This window comes from Cynoglossus semilaevis, chromosome W (assembly GCF_000523025.1).
Source record: "Cynoglossus semilaevis isolate Cse_v1.0 chromosome W, Cse_v1.0, whole genome shotgun sequence".
Lineage (NCBI taxonomy): Eukaryota > Metazoa > Chordata > Actinopteri > Pleuronectiformes > Cynoglossidae > Cynoglossus > Cynoglossus semilaevis.
In genome coordinates this window covers 13,291,376-13,309,039 of record NC_024327.1, presented here as the reverse complement: position 1 = coordinate 13,309,039, position 17,664 = coordinate 13,291,376, and the positions used below count along the sequence as shown (strand labels likewise).

At 42.3% G+C, this 17,664-nt stretch overlaps 2 protein-coding genes across 3 annotated transcripts in view; both read left to right on the top strand.

Annotated features, from left to right (window-relative positions):
* Nucleotides 1-1,724, top strand: part of LOC112486257 (AP-1 complex subunit beta-1-like) — a 29,089-nt gene extending 27,365 nt beyond the window's left edge. The window contains exons 13-15 of the mRNA XM_025052715.1: nucleotides 193-452; nucleotides 840-1,192; nucleotides 1,447-1,724. Coding sequence (XP_024908483.1) covers nucleotides 193-452; nucleotides 840-1,192; nucleotides 1,447-1,724 — 891 coding nt within the window. The remainder of the gene's footprint in view (nucleotides 1-192; nucleotides 453-839; nucleotides 1,193-1,446) is intronic.
* The window catches only part of LOC103397237 (AP-1 complex subunit beta-1-like), a 23,560-nt gene continuing 5,992 nt past the window's right edge, over nucleotides 97-17,664 (top strand). The window contains exons 1-9 of one of the 2 annotated variants that reach the window (XM_025052730.1): nucleotides 97-452; nucleotides 2,487-2,718; nucleotides 3,446-3,475; nucleotides 3,561-3,698; nucleotides 3,782-3,927; nucleotides 4,012-4,141; nucleotides 11,276-11,360; nucleotides 11,699-11,785; nucleotides 15,736-15,890. In XM_025052730.1, the coding sequence (XP_024908498.1) occupies nucleotides 2,641-2,718; nucleotides 3,446-3,475; nucleotides 3,561-3,698; nucleotides 3,782-3,927; nucleotides 4,012-4,141; nucleotides 11,276-11,360; nucleotides 11,699-11,785; nucleotides 15,736-15,890 (849 nt within the window). In that variant the 5' untranslated portion in view covers nucleotides 97-452; nucleotides 2,487-2,640. The remainder of the gene's footprint in view (nucleotides 453-2,486; nucleotides 2,719-3,445; nucleotides 3,476-3,560; nucleotides 3,699-3,781; nucleotides 3,928-4,011; nucleotides 4,142-11,275; nucleotides 11,361-11,698; nucleotides 11,786-15,735; nucleotides 15,891-17,664) is intronic. The other variant, XM_025052731.1, reaches the window with a different exon arrangement.

Sequence of the window (17,664 nt, the reverse complement as noted above, 5' to 3'; positions counted from 1 at the left end):
TTTGCGCCTTCCAATGGACTCACCACCCGCAGGAAGGTTCACGAGGGGCTGGTGGGGTGCAGTGTGATTTGGGTGGGGGTCATGGAGACTGCTGTCCCCGCGACCCGGTAACGGATAAGCAAAGATGGATGGATGTATGGATGGATGTTCTGTAAATAATCAACTTTCATTTCCTTCAACCTATTTCCTTAGGATTCTGATAACCCAGACCTCAGGGACCGTGGCTACATCTACTGGCGTCTGCTGTCCACAGACCCTGTGGCTGCCAAGGAGGTGGTTCTGGCTGAAAAGCCCCTGATCTCTGAGGAGACGGATCTGATCGAGCCCACTCTGCTGGAGGAACTCATCTGCCACATCGGTACTCTAGCTTCGGTCTACCACAAGCCTCCGAGTGCCTTTGTGGAGGGCAACCATGGGGTTCAGCACAAGGGGCTCCCAGGATCTGCTGGATCGTGAGTCATGTACCATTTTTTTTAACGCTGAAGGCAAAGGCATTTGTTTACTTACACCAACCTACAGTGGGGGAAATAAGTATTTGGCCCCTTGCTGATTTTGCAGGTTTGCCCACTTACAAAGAATGCAACGATTTATAACTTTAATCATATGTATATTCTAACAGTGAGAGACAGAATCCCAAAGAAAATTCCAGAACTTCACATCATATGAATTTATAAAAATTGATAACCATCTGATGAGGAGAAACAAGTATTTGACCCCCTACCAAACAGCAAGTATTCTGGCTCCTCCAAGCCAGTTTGTCTTTCTTTAAGACCCATCTCCAATCCCAACTAATTATCTACATCAAATACACCTGCCTCACCTCGTTCTCTGTATAAAAGACACCTGTCCACACCCAAACAACCAGCATCCAACATCTCCACCATGGGCAAGACCAAAGAGCTTTCTACGGACATCAGGGACAAGATTGTTGACCTGCACAAGGCTGGGATGGGCTACAAGAGAATCGGAAAGCAACTTGGAGAGAAAATATCAACTGTCGGTGCAGTAATCAGGAAATGGAAGAAGCACCACACCACAGCCAACCTCCCTCGATCTGGGCCTCCACACAAGATCCTGCCTCGTGGGGTGTCCCTGATCATGCGAACGGTGAGGAATCATCCCAAAACCACAAGGGGGGAACTGATGAATCAACTGAAGGCAGCTGGGACCACAGTTACAAAAGAAACAGTTGGTAACACACTACGCCGTCATGGATTGCAGCGCACGCAAGGTCCCACTGCTCAAGAAGAAACATGTACAGGCCCGAATGAAGTTTGCCATTGACCACCTGGATGACTCAGAAGAGGCCTAGAAGAAGGTGATGTGGTCAGATGAACTCAACTTGCCGTGTTTGGAGGGCAAAGAACACCGAGTACAACCCAAAGAACACCATCCCCACCGTCAAGCATTGGGGTGGCAATATAATGCTTTGAGGGTGCTTTTCAGCCAAGGGGACGGAACACCTCCATCGCATTGAGGGGAGGATGGACGGGGCCATGTACTGTGGAATTCTGGACCAACACTTCCTTCCCTCAGTGAGAGAGCTGAAGATGGGTCAAGGATGGGTGTTTCAGCACAACAACGACCCTAAGCACACCGCCAAAGCAACAAAAGAGTGGCTGAAGAAGAAGCACATCAAGGTTCTGGAGTGGCCTAGCCAGTCTCCAAACCTGAATCCAATTGGAAATCTTTGGAGGGAGCTAAAAATTCGAGTTGCCAGATGACAGCCTCGGAACCTGAATGATTTGGAGGCTGTCTGCAGGGAGGAGTGGGCCAACATCCCTGCCGAAATGTGCACAAACCTTGTCATCAACTATAAAAACCGTTTGACATCAGTGCTGGCCAATAAAGGCTTTTCTACAAAATATTAACATGCTGTTTGTCCAGGGGGTCAAATACTTGTTTTTCCTCATCAGAAGGAAATCGTTGTATTCTTTGTGGGCAAACCTGCAAAATCAGCAAGGGGCCAAATACTTATTTCCCCCACTGTAGCTTTTTCTGATGCTGCTGTCATGTTTACCTTCAGATTTGCTGAGTAACATTTCCCCAGCAGTGTCAGAACACATTATTTCTACTTGCTGTTGTTTTCTGCAGTTACTAACTTTATGTTTTCAGTGTGAGTGTGTTTTTAAAAGTCAACAGTAGAACTACAAAGCTGATACATGGCTGATTTTGGCAGGTCATAAATTGTCTAATCAGTTCTTGAATCTGGTTTTCGGTGTAGGGGGACACACCAGAGACATAAACATGTACACAAAACCAGGACAAGGTCAATTTTACATATGTCCTCTTGATATTGGTGTCTCTAGTTACAGCCCAGCAACACTTTGGCCCACTGCTGTTGTGTGGACAGTGTTAATCACTGGGGTGTTTCACAGATGGGGAAAAATGTAGAGTAATTTCCCTTACAGCATTAGTAGTCCTGAAAAAAGTAAATAACAACGCCAGGTGCAATTTTCTGTTTCCTTTTTTTTTATTTTTTATAGTGCAGAAAGTGAGAGCCCTGATGCCGTTTCTGCTGGTGCAGCAACTGAAGCCCCCGCAGCTGTCATCCCGTCCCAGGGAGACCTGCTGGGAGATCTCCTTAATCTGGACCTGACACCACCTGCCACCACAGGACCACTGCCTCACTCTGGTGGCATGCAGATGGGTGCAATGGACCTGCTGGGAGGAGGACTGGACAGCCTGGTGGGAGTTTTTCTACGAACCACTGCTGAAGTGAACTTTTTTATTTAATATTTTCTCTTTGATGCCTTTCGTTCCTTTTCTTTGATTCCTCTTTTCCTTTGACGGGATGAATCTGAACCGGTAACTAATGTACATGGAGGGAAAGGGAACAACACTTGTAAATCATGTCAAGGCATTTTTTTAAAGGATACAATTTTTCACTGTAGATGTCATGCAATTCATCCTCCAGTTTTTATGATTTACTGTAATGTCAGGAAAGCATGTTGTGAATCCCACTCTTTTCCTTTTTCTGGGCGGTCGCTCAGCCACCCATTCCTCTGCGGTCGGACACTCCTCAGTCACCACCACTCCCACATCAGTCCATGTCATATCCGGAAAACAGTCCATCCAAGGTTGGTCCTCTCTGGACCAATTTAGACCAGTATCAGCCTGGTGTTGACCTGAGTTTCCCCCTCTGATCAGCCCTTTCCTTTTAGCAGTTCTAAAAACCACCATGGTAGACAAATGTAGTAGCCAGTGATTAAAGAAAATAAAGTGGATTTTTGAAAAAGGTATGTTGACAAAAAATGTCAGCTGTAAAAATGGAGAAATCTTTGCTGCTGTTTTTGTGGTGTTAGAGCAAACCCAATCGATGTCACTGATCACTGACTTACCCTGCTGTCGCCCTCTCCTGTCCTTCATCTTTCCATCCAAATCAAATCCTCCAGATTTATCTGTCCAACAACATTTTAATGTGATTAATTTTTGTTTGTTTCAGCTTGGTGGAGACCTTGGAGGAAGTCCTGCTGTAAGACATTTCCCTCCTGTTGAATTAAGATATCTTTGTTTGAATCAGAGTAACATTAAAACTAACATGCTGTGCTGTGTCACAGATGGGAGCTGGTTTTGGTGCTCCACCGGCTGCAATGCCACCTGCTTTCAGTGCTCCTGTCAGTGGAAGTCTGTATGACCTTTTTGATCTTGATAATGGAGTTGGAATGCCTCTGGGCTCCTTCTGTCCTCCCAAAACTGTGAGCTTAAATGAGATGAAAAGAAACATAACACAAAAGTGAAGTTACCCGACACTGAAGGGGAAATTCTTTATTTATTTCAGGTTTGGCTCCCGGCCATGAAAGCTAAAGGTCTGGAGATTTCAGGCACCTTTGTTCGTCATGCTGGAGTCATCCAGATGGAAATGACCATCACCAATAAAGCAATGAGTGTAATGACTGGTTTTGCCATCCAGTTTAACAGAAACAGGTAAGAAGTCCTGCTCATTTTAATAAACAGAACGACCCATTTACATTTACACAGCATTCATTTTCAGTTTGATTTTCCCTTTAGCTTTGGTCTTGCTCCAGCTGGTCCAATACAGGTACCGTCTCCTCTCAGCCCCAACCAGAATATTGAAGTGAGCCTTCCCCTCAATACTGTTGGACCTGTAATGAAGATGGAGCCTCTAAATAACCTGCAGGTGAAAAAAACGTTCTTTACCCATACCCTAATCTTTACTGTCAAGTTTGTTTGTGTTATTTCTGCACTCCATGGCTGCAATGATTAGACGGCTAATAAAGGTCTAATTAAAAATCTGTTTGAGTGACAGCTATCTGCTAAGTAATTAATTTGAGAGGGTTTTTATGCAAATTAAACATTTTATTCCATCATTTGACGTCTTGATGTGAAATGTGCTCCTTTTTTTGCTCCTCTGTGAGTTCCCTTCATTATTATGTTATTAAGACAACAGTAATAGTCATCTGATGAGAATTATCATCCATAATTTATCAACCATAATCCAAACCAGAGACACAGCATCACTTATCAACGGTGACATGAACTGTTCTGCAAAGCTACAGTTAGCAAAAGTGATCACTTCAACAGCTGGCACTAAAACTAAAATGGACAGTTTTTCTATTGAATTTCATTAACTCCTTGAATGACATGGCCTGAGACATATGCAGTAAACATGAAAACTTCATACTAATCTGATTGATCCATTGCCTAATTTGTGTGATTGTGAATTTAAAACTCAGCTACTCAGTGAGGCAGAACACAGAGCAGCAGAGGTTTGCTTTTGATCAGGTTGGTTCTTTTTAACTTCCAGTGTGTTTGTAAGATGCTTTGTACAGCTAGACAGAACAGATAGAAGAACTAAGAGGTGTGATGGAGGCGGGTGGTCGTGGTGATTAGTGACTCCTGGTGCATTTAGTTGCGTCTCAGCCATCCTGCTAATCTTTGTATCTCTGCTGTCTCCAGGCCCTGCTTTGATGGTTTCCACTGTCAGATTTATCAGCCTCTGGTCTTTTGTCCTGAAGGAAAATGTAATGTCAGTTTGTCATTGGAAGAACTCTCTTTAAGTTGCCTTTGCATCACTCCATCAATTAATGACCTTTCATCTCATCTCATGATTTTAGAAAAATTATTTGTTGTCGCAGCATGGAGTGCTATTCACTGTTAATGCTACTGAAGATCATTAGTAGTGACACTTGTTTTGTTTTGAATTTTCATTGTAAAATATCAAAGCGTTAAAAGTGCAAAGAAACACTCAACAATTCAACAGTTATTGCTCATCACCTGTTTAGTCTGCAGTAAAATTTCAATAAAAATCAAGCTGGGTTTGGTCAGCTGAAATTTATGTTAAGATGCCTCATTATCTAAAAGGTGGCAGTTTATTTGTAAAACACTTTGCAGATGATAAACTAATCTTTAGTTTAATGTCATTAGCATGTCGTTGAGCTGTTTTTAAAGTGTGTCTAGTTATTGGTTAATGTATCCAAGGCTTCCTTCACAGGCCTTCATCAAGGGACATAAAAAATTAAATACAAATACAAAATAGCAGCTGTATAAAAATTCCAAAGAAATATTCGCAAATACAGTGTGGTAGTGAGGTAGTGTGGATGTAGTATTTGCCCTGCGGCTCACACACATCTTCCTGTACACTGGGCATACATCATGTTGACAATATTTCAGTCATTTCTTTACAGAGTAGCTGGTAAAGTTTGCAAACATTGAGGAAACAGTTGCTGCAATCTCTGCATTGCACCCAGGAATCAGATCCCCTTATAAATTATTTAGAAGTCATACTTGTGCTTCTCTGTGGTGTCCTTCTTTCGCCATTAATTTGGTGACTTGGCTGATCAGTATTGTTCCATGTCTTTTGCTGCTCTAGTAAAACTACACTTGTTCCTGTGAATTTACAGGCACAGTTGAGTTGAAATACAAATTTACCTTGACTGTGTCTTTTAATCAAACCAGTTTCTGCCTTATACCTTAACTAGACTCCAAACATTGTAAAAGAAATCCTGTGTAAGAGGCTTAGTCTAAATTTAATTACCTGAGGGATGTGGAGCATCCAGTCAGGATCCTCACAAACACAAATAAAATAAAAAACTCCATGAACAGACCCATACTTGGTATTAAACACACCAATGGTGTTTATTCTGACACAGCTGGGTCATATGAGCTTTTCATGTCTATAGTAATTAGCTACCACTCTGAACACAGTGAGAAGCACGTATTTATAGCGATTTCATGTCTATAGTAATGTGCTACCACTCAGTTCAGCCTGCTTAATTTTGTTCCAGCCGAAAAGAGAAAATCTGTCAAAGTACTAAGTCATCAGAAATCAAATATTTTGGAAACAGACCACAAGAATCCAATGTGCAGTAACATTCACAGGACACAGTCAAACACTCTCTTCTGGGAACTTCATCTGTAACAGATAATATAGAAATATGTAATTATTTCCCCCCGTGTTGCCTAACAGAACTCTTCAACCTTGACCATGACCTGGATGACTGATAATCTTCACAAACTGAAGTTTAAAATGTTTATGTGCATTGCTATATAAAAGCCAGCCACTAGGGTACACAAAGCCGTGTTTATAGTGCCGGTCCCAAGCCCGGATAAATGGTGAGGGTTGCGTCAGGAAGGGCATCCGGCGTAAAACGTTTAGCTAAATCAAATATGCAGATCAATAAAACGATTTCCATACCGGATCGGTCGAGGCCCGGGTTAACAACGACCGCCAACAGTGCCGTTGACCAACAGGGCACTGATGGAAATTGGACTACTGTTGGTCAGAGACAGAGTCAGAGACAGAGAAGAAGAGGAGGGCGTTTGGTTAGGAGAAAAAGAGAAAAGATGAAGAATAGAAGTGTTAGTCTGAAGTTTGGAACTTTGAATGTAGGTACAATGACAGGGAAAAGTAGAGAAATAGCTGATGTGATGGAGAGAAGAAGAGTAGATATTTTGTGTGTGCAGGAGACCAGGTGGAAGGGCAGTAAGGCTAGAAACATTGGAGGAGGCTACAAACTGTTTTATCATGGTTCAGATGGGAAGAGAAATGGAGTAGGGGTGATCCTAAAGGAAGAATATGTAAGAAATGTGGTAGAGGTGAAAAGAGAGTCAGACAGGTTGATGTGTGTGAAGGTAGAAGTAGAAGGAGAGATGATTAATGTTGTTAGTGGTTATGCCCCACAGGTGGGCTGTGAGTTGGAAGAAAAGGAGAAGTTCTGGAAGGAGCTAGATTGGATGGTAGAGAGTATCCCCAGGAGAGAGAGAGTGGTGATTGGAGCAGACCTAAATGGTCATGTAGGGGAAGGGAACAGAGGAGATGAGGAAGTGATAGGCAGGTTTGGTGTTAGGGAGAGAAACGTAGAAGGACAGGCAGTGGTAGATTTTGCAAAGAGAATGGAAATGGCTGTGGTAAACACATATTTCCAAAAGAAAGAGGAACATAGGGTGACTTACAAGAGTGGAGGCAGGTCCACACAGATAGATTATATTCTATGTAGAAGATGTAATCTGAGGGAGATTAGAGACTGTAAGGTGGTGGCAGGTGAGAGTGTAGCCAAACAACATCGGATGGTAGTGTGTAAAATGACGATGGAGGTGACAAAAAGGAAGAGAGTGAAGACAGAGCAGAAGATCAAGTGGTGGAAACTAAGGAAAGAGACATGTTGTGAAGACTTCAGGAAGGAAGTAAGGGCAGTTCTGGGTAGTGTTGAGATATTCCCAGATGATTGGGAGACTACAGCTGCAGTGATGAGGGAGACAGGTAGGAAGGTGCTAGGTATGTCCTCTGGGCAGAGAAAGGAGGACAAAGAGACCTGGTGGTGGAATGAGGAGATCCAGGAGAGTGTGCAGAGAAAGAGATTAGCGAAGAAGAGATGGGACAGTGACAGAACAGAAGAGAACAGACTGGAGTACAAAGAGAGGACAAGGGAGGTGAAGAGGGAAGTGGCCAAGGCCAAACAAAAGGCATATGAGGAGTTGTATGAGAGTTTGGAAACAAAGGAAGGAGAAAAGGAGTTGTATAGATTGGCGAGACAGAGAAATCAAGCTGGGAAGGATGTGCAGCAGGTGAGGTTGATTAAGGACAGAGAGGGGAATGTGATCACAAGTGAGGAAAGTGTGCTGAGAAGATGGAAGGAATACTTTGAGGAGTTGTTAAATGAGGAAAATGAAAGGGAAAGTAGAAACGAGGAGCCAGAGACTAGTAGGAAGAAGGTAGATCAGGTTAGAAAGGATGAAGTTAGAAAAGCCCTGAAGAGGATGAAGAGTGGAAAGTCAGTTGGTCCTGATGACATACCAGTGGAAGTATGGAAGTGTTTAGGAGAAGTGGCAGTAAATTTCCTGACTGGTTTGTTTAACAGAATTTTAGAGACTGGCAAGATGCCTGATGAGTGGAGAAAAAGTGTTCTGGTGCCAATTCATAAGAAGGGTGATGCACAGAGTTGTAACAACTACAGAGGGATAAAGTTGATGAGCCATACAATGAAGATTTGGGAACGAGTAGTTGAAGCTAGGTTGAGGCAGGAAGTGGAGATTTGTGAACAACAGTATGGTTTCATGCCTAGGAAGAGTACCACAGATGCAATATTTGCCTTGAGGATGTTGATGGAGAAGTACAGGGAAGGTCAGAAGGAGCTGCATTGTGTATTTGTAGATCTAGAAAAGGCATATGACAAAGTGCCAAGGGAGGAATTGTGGTTTTGTATGAGGAAGTCAGGAGTGGCAGAGAAGTATGTTAGTTTGGTGCAGGACATGTATGAGAATAGTACAACAGTAGTGAGGTGCGCTGTTGGGAGGACAGAAGACTTCAAAGTGGAGGTGGGACTACATCAAGGATCGGCCCTGAGCCCCTTCTTGTTTGCTGTGGTGATGGACAGATTGACAGATGAGGTCAGACAGGAGTCCCCATGGACTATGATGTTTGCAGATGACATTGTGATCTGTAGTGAGAGTAGGCAGCAGCTAGAAGAGAACCTAGAGAGGTGGAGGTTTGCACTAGAAAGAAGAGGAATGAAGGTCAGTCGCAGCAAGACAGAGTACATGTGTGTAAACGAAAGGCAGAACAGTGAAATAGTGAGGCTACAAGGAGCAGAGGTGGTGAAGGTGCAGGAGTTTAGGTACTTAGGATCAACTGTTCAGAGCAGCGGAGACTGTGGAAGAGAGGTGAAGAATAGAGTACAGGCAGGATGGAACAGCTGGAGAAAAGTGTCAGGAGTGATCGGTGGCAGAAGAGTGTCAGCTAAGGTGAAGGGAAAGGTTTACAGGACAGTGGTGAGACCAGCCATGATGTATGGTTTAGAGACAGTAGCAATAGGCAGAAGACAGGAGGAGGAGCTGGAGGTGGCAGAGTTAAAGATGCTAAGATTCTCTTTAGGAGTGACAAGAATGGACAGGGTCAGGAATGAGGTCATTAGAGGGACAACACAGACAGGAAGGTTTGGAGAAAAAGCTAGAGAAGCCAGATTGAGATGGTTTGGACATGTGCAGAGGAGGGACAGTGGATACATTGGTAGAAGAATGTTAGAGATGGAGCTACCAGGTAGGAGAAAGAGAGGAAGGCCAAAGAGGAGATATATGGATGCAGTGAGGGAGGACATGCAGGTAGTTGGAGTCAGAGTAGAAGATACAGAGAACAGGGAGAGATGGAAATCAATGATTTGCTGTGGCAACCCCTGAAAAAGGGACAAAGCCGAAAGAAAAAGAAGAACTAGTGTGTTCAGCTGTTTTTGTGTTCGACTGAATCTTTTCATTTCCACCTTTAGTTTTAAAGCAACACTAATCAGTGCAAATAACTCATGAACAAATACTACTTTGAGACTGACCAAAGCTCTTCAGGCAGCTGTGTTATGACTACAGATTAAATGCTTCTTGTAGAACTTCAGACAGTCTCGGGTGTCATCGACCAGGTTATTTATCCATTGAATTTAACCTACATTTTCAAACGGAACAATATGTTTTTAGAGAAAACTGAAGAATAATAGAATTGCATACACATAAGTTCGCAGGCTACATGAGCAAGTTTTATGACTGAAAATTACGCGACTTTAGTAAATAACTGTTTTAAACAGCTGGAAAATATGGAGGCTACATGAGCAAGTTTTATGCCTACATGAAAATGACGATAATTCACAGTATTAGCTATTCAAACTGCATTCAGACACGATCTCGTGCACGTGGCAAGTTGAAATAATTTGACTGTCAAACTGATGCATTGCATACTGGTCATATAAAGAATTAAAAATACAAGAAACTAACTTTGGTTAACGGTCGGGTAGCAGAAAACTATGGCTTGTCTGCAGCAGCAAATTGGCCAATGTACGCATGCGCAGTTAACTCGGGTAGGAAAAAACTATAGGTAGGAAAAAACTTCAGAACACCGGGCGAATTACGCCACTATCTGCCAGTGGATCGTGGATGACTGGGCTAAGGTATCAGTCTCAAATGTCGAATCATCACTGAACAGCTAATTAACTGCAATGATACTAGGATATTGACGAGAGGGATCCAGGCATGCTTGATTGTTCCGCTTAATTGTTTCGCTGACTGTTTTGTTTGGCTTAATGCGCCTTATAACCCAGTGTGCCTTATGGTCCATAGAATACGCTAATCTCTTTTTTGTTAGTTTATAGACTGTTTCTTTAAGAACTTGCCCCATGCCCTGGGTCCTGGTGACAAATTTGCACATCACCTCAGAGCAGCTCTTCACTTTACAGTTTCCAATTAACCTTCACGTTAGATTTAGTTACTCCTCAGACTTGATTCATGACTTGCCGCATAGAGAAAAATCAAGCAACTTTCAAGTTGAAGATTGGTGCTGGTGTTGGTTTGTAATAGTGACAATGATCCTCTTTTCTGTTGCCACAGCTTTCTCTCTTTTTTCTCTTTTTAAAACAAAAACCTAGAAACAATCTGGATATAAGCAAAATGGAATGTAAAGAAGAGAAACATGTTTTAATACATTAGGATTCATTTCATAGTATTTGATGAAATATGGTGCCTGTGACACTAACAGCTGAAAATGTGCTGGAAAATGAAAACGTGAAGACCCTGAAAATGTTTTGTATCACAGACATGGAAGAACTTCATATGGTCAGGGTCTTCAAAAGTCAAACCTAGTGAATGAAAAATTGAATGGTAGATATTATATATAAATAGATTTCTTTATTGTCTCAGTATATTTGTCTGAGATGCTCACAGCACTTGACTCCTCTTCTTCAGAAAACATCAGGCCTAAACCAGTGGGAGTCAATCCTTTAAGAGCACTTGAACTAATAAATTGCCTCTTTGTTGCTCATTGATGTATTTACTGTCACAGGTTGCCTTTAAGAACAACATTGATGTCTTCTACTTCAGCTGCCAGTATCCCATCAGTGTGTTGTTTGCAGAGGATGGAAAGATGGGTGAGTGTGTCGCTGCTAAAACTCTTCACACACAAGCCATAGATCTCCCTGCTGACATCAACGAAAAGCTCATATGTCAGTCGGCACTTCATTTTAACTGCACTGAACATGTGTACGGCGTGTGACGTGCTGCCAATGCTGCCACGTTTATTTTTTTGGGTAAAGTCCTGGTAGTGTTTTCTACTGAGCAAAGCAGCAGGGCTGTAGCTGAAAGCTAAGCCTAAGAAATCTCCTTATGTCGCTCACACTGCAGATTTGTTTTTGCACAAGACTTGTTGTTTTTCTTTTTGCATAAGCTTCCTCTTGTTTATCCAGCGTTTGTGTCTCTTTGTCCACAGAGCGACAGGTGTTCCTCGCCACATGGAAAGACATTCCAAATGAGAACGAGTCTCAGTTTCAGATCAAAGACTGCCATCTCAATTCAGGTGAGAGCGAACTACAGAAAAGAGACGACAGTAGAACAAGAGCACACACACCTTACACTTCACACTGTCACCAATGCTGTCTTTAAATGTATGATGGATGAGGGGAGCAGTAAAGATTACAAATTCAGACCCTCATTTACCATGCAAATTGCATTTGATGAGTACTGCCTATTTAGGTATAATAATTTAGTTTTATGCAAGCATGACTGCTGCTGAACTGGAGGAGAATTCCTAATGACAGCTTAATGGAGATTTTCCCTTGACAGACTGAATTTCTTCTTCATGAACAAAGAGTTTCAAGTCCTGCCTGAGCGCAGCACAGGCTGAGAAGAGTTAATCTCAAACTAGTGGCTGCAGCTCTGCTGCACAGACTGGAGAATGATTTAGGGGGCTTAATGAAATGAAATGTTAATACAGTGATCCCTTGCTATAACGCGGTTTACTTTTCACGGTTTCGCTACTTCACGGATTTGCATCGTGCATTGTGTTCTGCATTCTGATTGGCTAAAAAGTCACTCCGCTTCTTCTCTACCTGTGCGCCAATAACGTTGCGGTTTAATATGTACACGTACGTAAAACAGCTTGCCAAATTGACATTACGTACGTGCAAATTCTCTTGCAATTTCGAGTTTATCAAACCCCATAATGTCGACAAAACGCTCTGGACCGGCAAAAGTACCTGCGGTAGGGACCAAAAGGCAGCGGAAGATGCTGTCTATCGGTGATAAAGTAAAACTATTGGACATGCTAAATGAAGGTAAAAGCTATGCGGCTGTAGGTCGGCATTATGGAATTAATGAATCTTCCGTTCGTTCCATAAAGAAGGAAGAAAAAAACATAAGGAAGACAGCAGCAATAAGTTTTAATAAGGATTCAAAAAGGGTTGCAACTGCCCGCAACAAGACCAGGTAATTTGTATTTTTTTCATAATCATTTTTAATTTTCTCCCGTTCACGGTGGGCGGTGCTAATCTCCGCAATTTGAAGCCTTCTGTTCACGTTGATGATTAAAATTATTATTTGACAGTACATTACAGAAGTTATTTGTTGAAACGTTTCTAAAGTACTTTTATTTTACTTTATTTGTGAAACAAATGGTTGAGACTGTAAAATGGTTTGTTCGTTCTTTCTCTTCTTTTTCTGAGTATTTAATTGTAAAAAAAATAAAGATTTCTACTTCACGGATTTTGCCTATCACGGGTTCTTTTTGGAACGTAACCCCCGCGAAAAACAAGGGTTTACTGTATTCACCCCCTTGGATGTTTTACCCTTTTAGTGCTTTCATAAATCAATCATGGTCAATACAATTTGGCTTTTTTAACACAAACATTTATTGGAAAAAACTCTTTAATGTCAAAGTGAAAACAGATTTCTACAAAGTAATGTCAATGAAATAAAAATATATAAAGAAATATAATTGTTTGCATAGTTAATCACCCCCTTTTTAAGTTAATGGTCTAATTCAATAGAGGTCCAAATTCTTGCCAATCCTCCGTGTCGTTTAAGTGCCGAGGCTAGCGTCTGGCAACTCGAATTTTTAGCTCCCTCCAAAGATTTTCAATTGGATTCAGGTCTGGAGACTGGCTAGGCCACTCCAGAACCTTGATGTGCTTCTTCTTCAGCCACTCTTTTGTTGCTTTGGAGGTGTGCTTAGGATCATTGTTGTGCTGAAACACCCATCCTCGACCTATCTTCAGCTCTCTCACTGAGGGAAGGAGGTGTTGGACCAGAATTCCAGGGTACATGGCCCCATCCATCCTCCCCTCAATGCGATGGAGGTGTCCCATCCCCTTGGCTGAAAAGCACCCCCAAAGCATTATATTGCCACCACCATGCTTGACGGTGGGGATGATGTTCTTTGGGTTGTACTCGGTGTTCTTTGCCCTCCAAACACGGCGAGTTGAGTTCATCTGACCACATCACCTTCTTCTAGGCCTCTTCTTGTCCAGGTGGTCAATGGCAAACTTCATGCGGGCCTGTACATGTTTTTTCTTGAGCAGGGGGACCTTTTGTTAGATTTCAGTGGTTTTCACATTTGGTTTGGGTCTGAAAGCAGGAAGCTGCTAAGACACCAAATGCCTTCCCAAGCACCTTTTGATCTACATGACCACCTGTTGTTGGCGGACCCCAAGGCTCCGTCCACTTTCTTTGTAATCAGTGACAAAAGGTTCATAAAACTGTCCTCCAACACTGCTGAATCATGGAGCAGCAGCGCCACATAGTGGTGACTGCAGGCACAACCATGATACAATAACAATAATATGATTGCCACAAGATGCCTAACCTCTCTCTTCCATTGGCCTACAACATTTAAACACACACCAGGAAGACGAAAACCACTCCCCCCACACAGGTATAAAAGTGCACATCACTGATGATGCGTTAGAAGTTATTCTTGGGAAGTTATTGTGAGAAGGTTATTCTTGACTTTGCGTACTCGTAACTGTTGTACGAGATTTTCTTGAATACTTCTCCAGTCGTTTTATTTTGCTCTTGGACCTGTTTGTTTTGGCATTTTGTTATTAAACAAATCAACTATCTACCAGCTGTTTCATTCCTTGCCTGAGACTACCTTCGAGGTGATTTTGTCAATTTTGGTGCTGTGACTTTGGGGGAAAGAAATCCTCCAATTGATGTTGTGCTCACGAACGAAGAAGGGCCAAATCGTTCAACTGGGCCGTGAACCGGATTGATTATACCAATAATCTTTCAACTGGTGCCGTGACCCAGAGTGACATATAGCAAGAATGTTTCACTTGCGTACGCTGCAGGATTTCAATCCATGACGGCGTAGTGTGTTACCAACTGTTTCTTTGGTCCCAGCTGCCTTCAGTTGATTCATCAGTTCCCCCCCTTGTGGTTTTGGGATGATTCCTCACCATTTGCATGATCAGGCACACCCTACGAGGCAAGATCTTGTGTGGAGGCCCAGATCGAGGGAGGTTGGCTGTGGTGTGGTGCTTCTTCCATTTCCTGATTACTGCACCGAGAGTTGATCTTTTCTCTCCAAGTTGCTTTCCGATTCTCTTGTAGCCCATCCCAGCCTTGTGCAGGTCAACAATCTTGTCCCTGATGTCCGTAGAAAGCTCTTTGGTCTTGCCCATGGTGGAGATGTTGGATGCTGGTTGTTTGGGTGTGGACAGGTGTCTTTTATACAGGTAACGAGGTGAGGCAGGGTTATTTAATGTAGATAATGGCTTGTAGGAACCAGAATACTTGCTGTATGGTAGGGGGTCAAATACTTGTTTTTCCTCATCAGATGGTTATCAATTTTTATAAATTCTTATGATGTGAATTTCTGGAATTTTCCTTTGGATTCTGTCTCTCACTGTTAGAATATACATATGATAAAAAATATAGATCGTTGCATTCTTTGTAAGTGGGCAAACCTGTAAAATCAGCAAGGGGCCAAATACTTATTTCCCCCACTGTATAGAGGTGGTGTGCATTAAATACACATGCATCCTGGAAAATGATGGAAATGCAAATGGGTTAAAAGTTTTTATGTTTATCCAAGTCTGTTGTCACACTGTCTTTAATGGGCCATATTGAAACTTCCTGGTGGTGTGGTGTCCCATATAACACTACCAGCCAAAATTTGCATGTCTCCTTGGGGCGGCGCTCATGTTTTCATTGTTTAGTGACATTTCAGATATTTCCAGCACCTAGAGACAAAGCCAAGGTTCCAGACTGTGAGATTTGGGAGTTTTTTCTCAGTGTCATCTGTTGAAAAACACAACCATAACAACAATTTGAGTAAATGTACAAACTCTAAGATACAACTGTAAAAAAGAGCATTTGTTGCATTGCATTAGGCATTAATGTGTGGCATAATCATTTGTCATGTATGCTGTAGCAACTAAAAAAGAAACGAAATGACAAGCCCTGATTAAGATAACAGTGAAAGTTAAATTATGAATTATTTTATATATATGTTTCCTTCTTTTACAGATGCAGCCTCTAACAAACTGCAGAGCATTAACATCTTCACCATAGCCGAGCGAACTGTGGACGGTCAGGATATGCTCTATCAGTCCATGAAACTCACCAACGGCATCTGGGCGTTGGCTGAGCTAAAGGTCCAGGCAGGAAATCCAAACTACACAGTGAGTAAAAGATCTAGATGAATTCCTGTGTGATCTATGATAGATTGACAAAGTATTAAAAACTACATTTGCCTTATAAAAAGACTAATATTAATCACTGAAAACATTTACATTAAGCATCTTGAACGAGTCGTTATAGACCGAAATTTAGAAATGCTCCTCACAACACATCCAAACCATTCGTCGTCCCCTCTTTCCCATTAAATGTGAATTTTAATTTACTCCACTTTACACCACTTCTAATTAAGTCCCTGCAGTTGTCATGTCACTCTGGTCTAGAAATACTGTAGTTATTTTCTATCAAATTATCAATTTCAGTTTTTCTTTCTCGTTAGAAATGTAATAAACTTAATCGTTGCGCATTAATTGAAGAGATTGTTTTACGATCAGCTTCAGGCTTCTCCTGTTACTTCCTCCTGTGTCTATTTCATATTTTATGAAATAAAAAAAGTATAACAATAGCTGGAAATAAAAATGACATTTTTATTTGTGGAAATATTTTGTGAAGACCCTGCTCCAGCGTCATGGTCCCTACACTCTCTGGGCACAGTACATTGAAAGCCCAGCTGGCAAAGCTATTTTAGACTTGAAGAAGTAATGCTCTGCTGCCTCCAATATTTTGTGTGTTCAATGAAGGATCACATGGGTTTGTCTCTCCATCGGGGGTCACTCCAGTGGTAGTGCACATGATTGTGATTTGACAGTTGAAACATCAGATGCTCTCCCTGATGTAACTCAAACTGGGGATTAGCTGGACTCAAACCCTTAATCTTCTGGATGAAAGACACAACCTCCCACTGCGTCCAGTCCAAAATAGTGCATTTAACAGGAAGTAAACATACCTTCATTGTGACACTTTTATCTCATTAAGTCCCCGCTCCTGTTTTAGGTTTTGTGGCCTATTTTTATGATATATTAAGACTTGGTCCACTTTAAAACTCACATGATGCCTCACTACTTTAATTGGAGAATTGTAGCAGTGTTCTGATTCTGATGAGCATAGAGGTTCATACAAAAGATGAACCTCTATGCTTTTAATTGGGTCAGCTCAGGTTGACAGATAAGAGTGTATTTGTTTAGTGACTTGATATTTGCCACTGAACCCTGGTATAAGGACACTGCTATTTTACACAAATTCAATAAAGATGAAATCAATTTTCAGAGGGAAAATGTATAGGTTCTGCAAACAGTGTTAGGAATTTTAATACTGCACCCTCCAAACCAAATCAACCCCCCTTCAGTGTTCTCTCAGAATCATATCCTTGCATATGATATAAACAAGCTTCTTTACTTCATTCAGAAATTATGTTATAGCTAACCAATACGAAGTAAAGGTGAGATTAGTAGTGTACGTAATATTAAATATATTAACCATTGAGTGTAGCCTTTAGTCCATCCATCCATCCATCCATCATCAACCGATAATCCGGGGCTGGGTCGCGGGGGCAACAGTCTGAGCAGGGACACCCAGACTTCCCTCCAGCTCTTCTGGGGGGACCCCAAGGCGTTCCCAGGCCAGCCGAGTGATGTAGTCGCTCCAGTGTGTCCTAGGTTTTCCCCTAGGTCTCCTCCCAGAGGGACGGCACCCGAGCACCTCCCGAGCGAGGCGTCCGGGGGGCATGCGATGTAAATGCCCAAGCCACCTCAGCTGACTCCTCTCGATGTGGAGGAGCAGCGGCTCTACTTCGAGCTCCTCTCGTGTAACAGAGCTCCTCACCCTATCTCTAAGGGAGCGCTCTGCCACCCTGCGGAGAAAGCTCATTTCAGCCGCTTG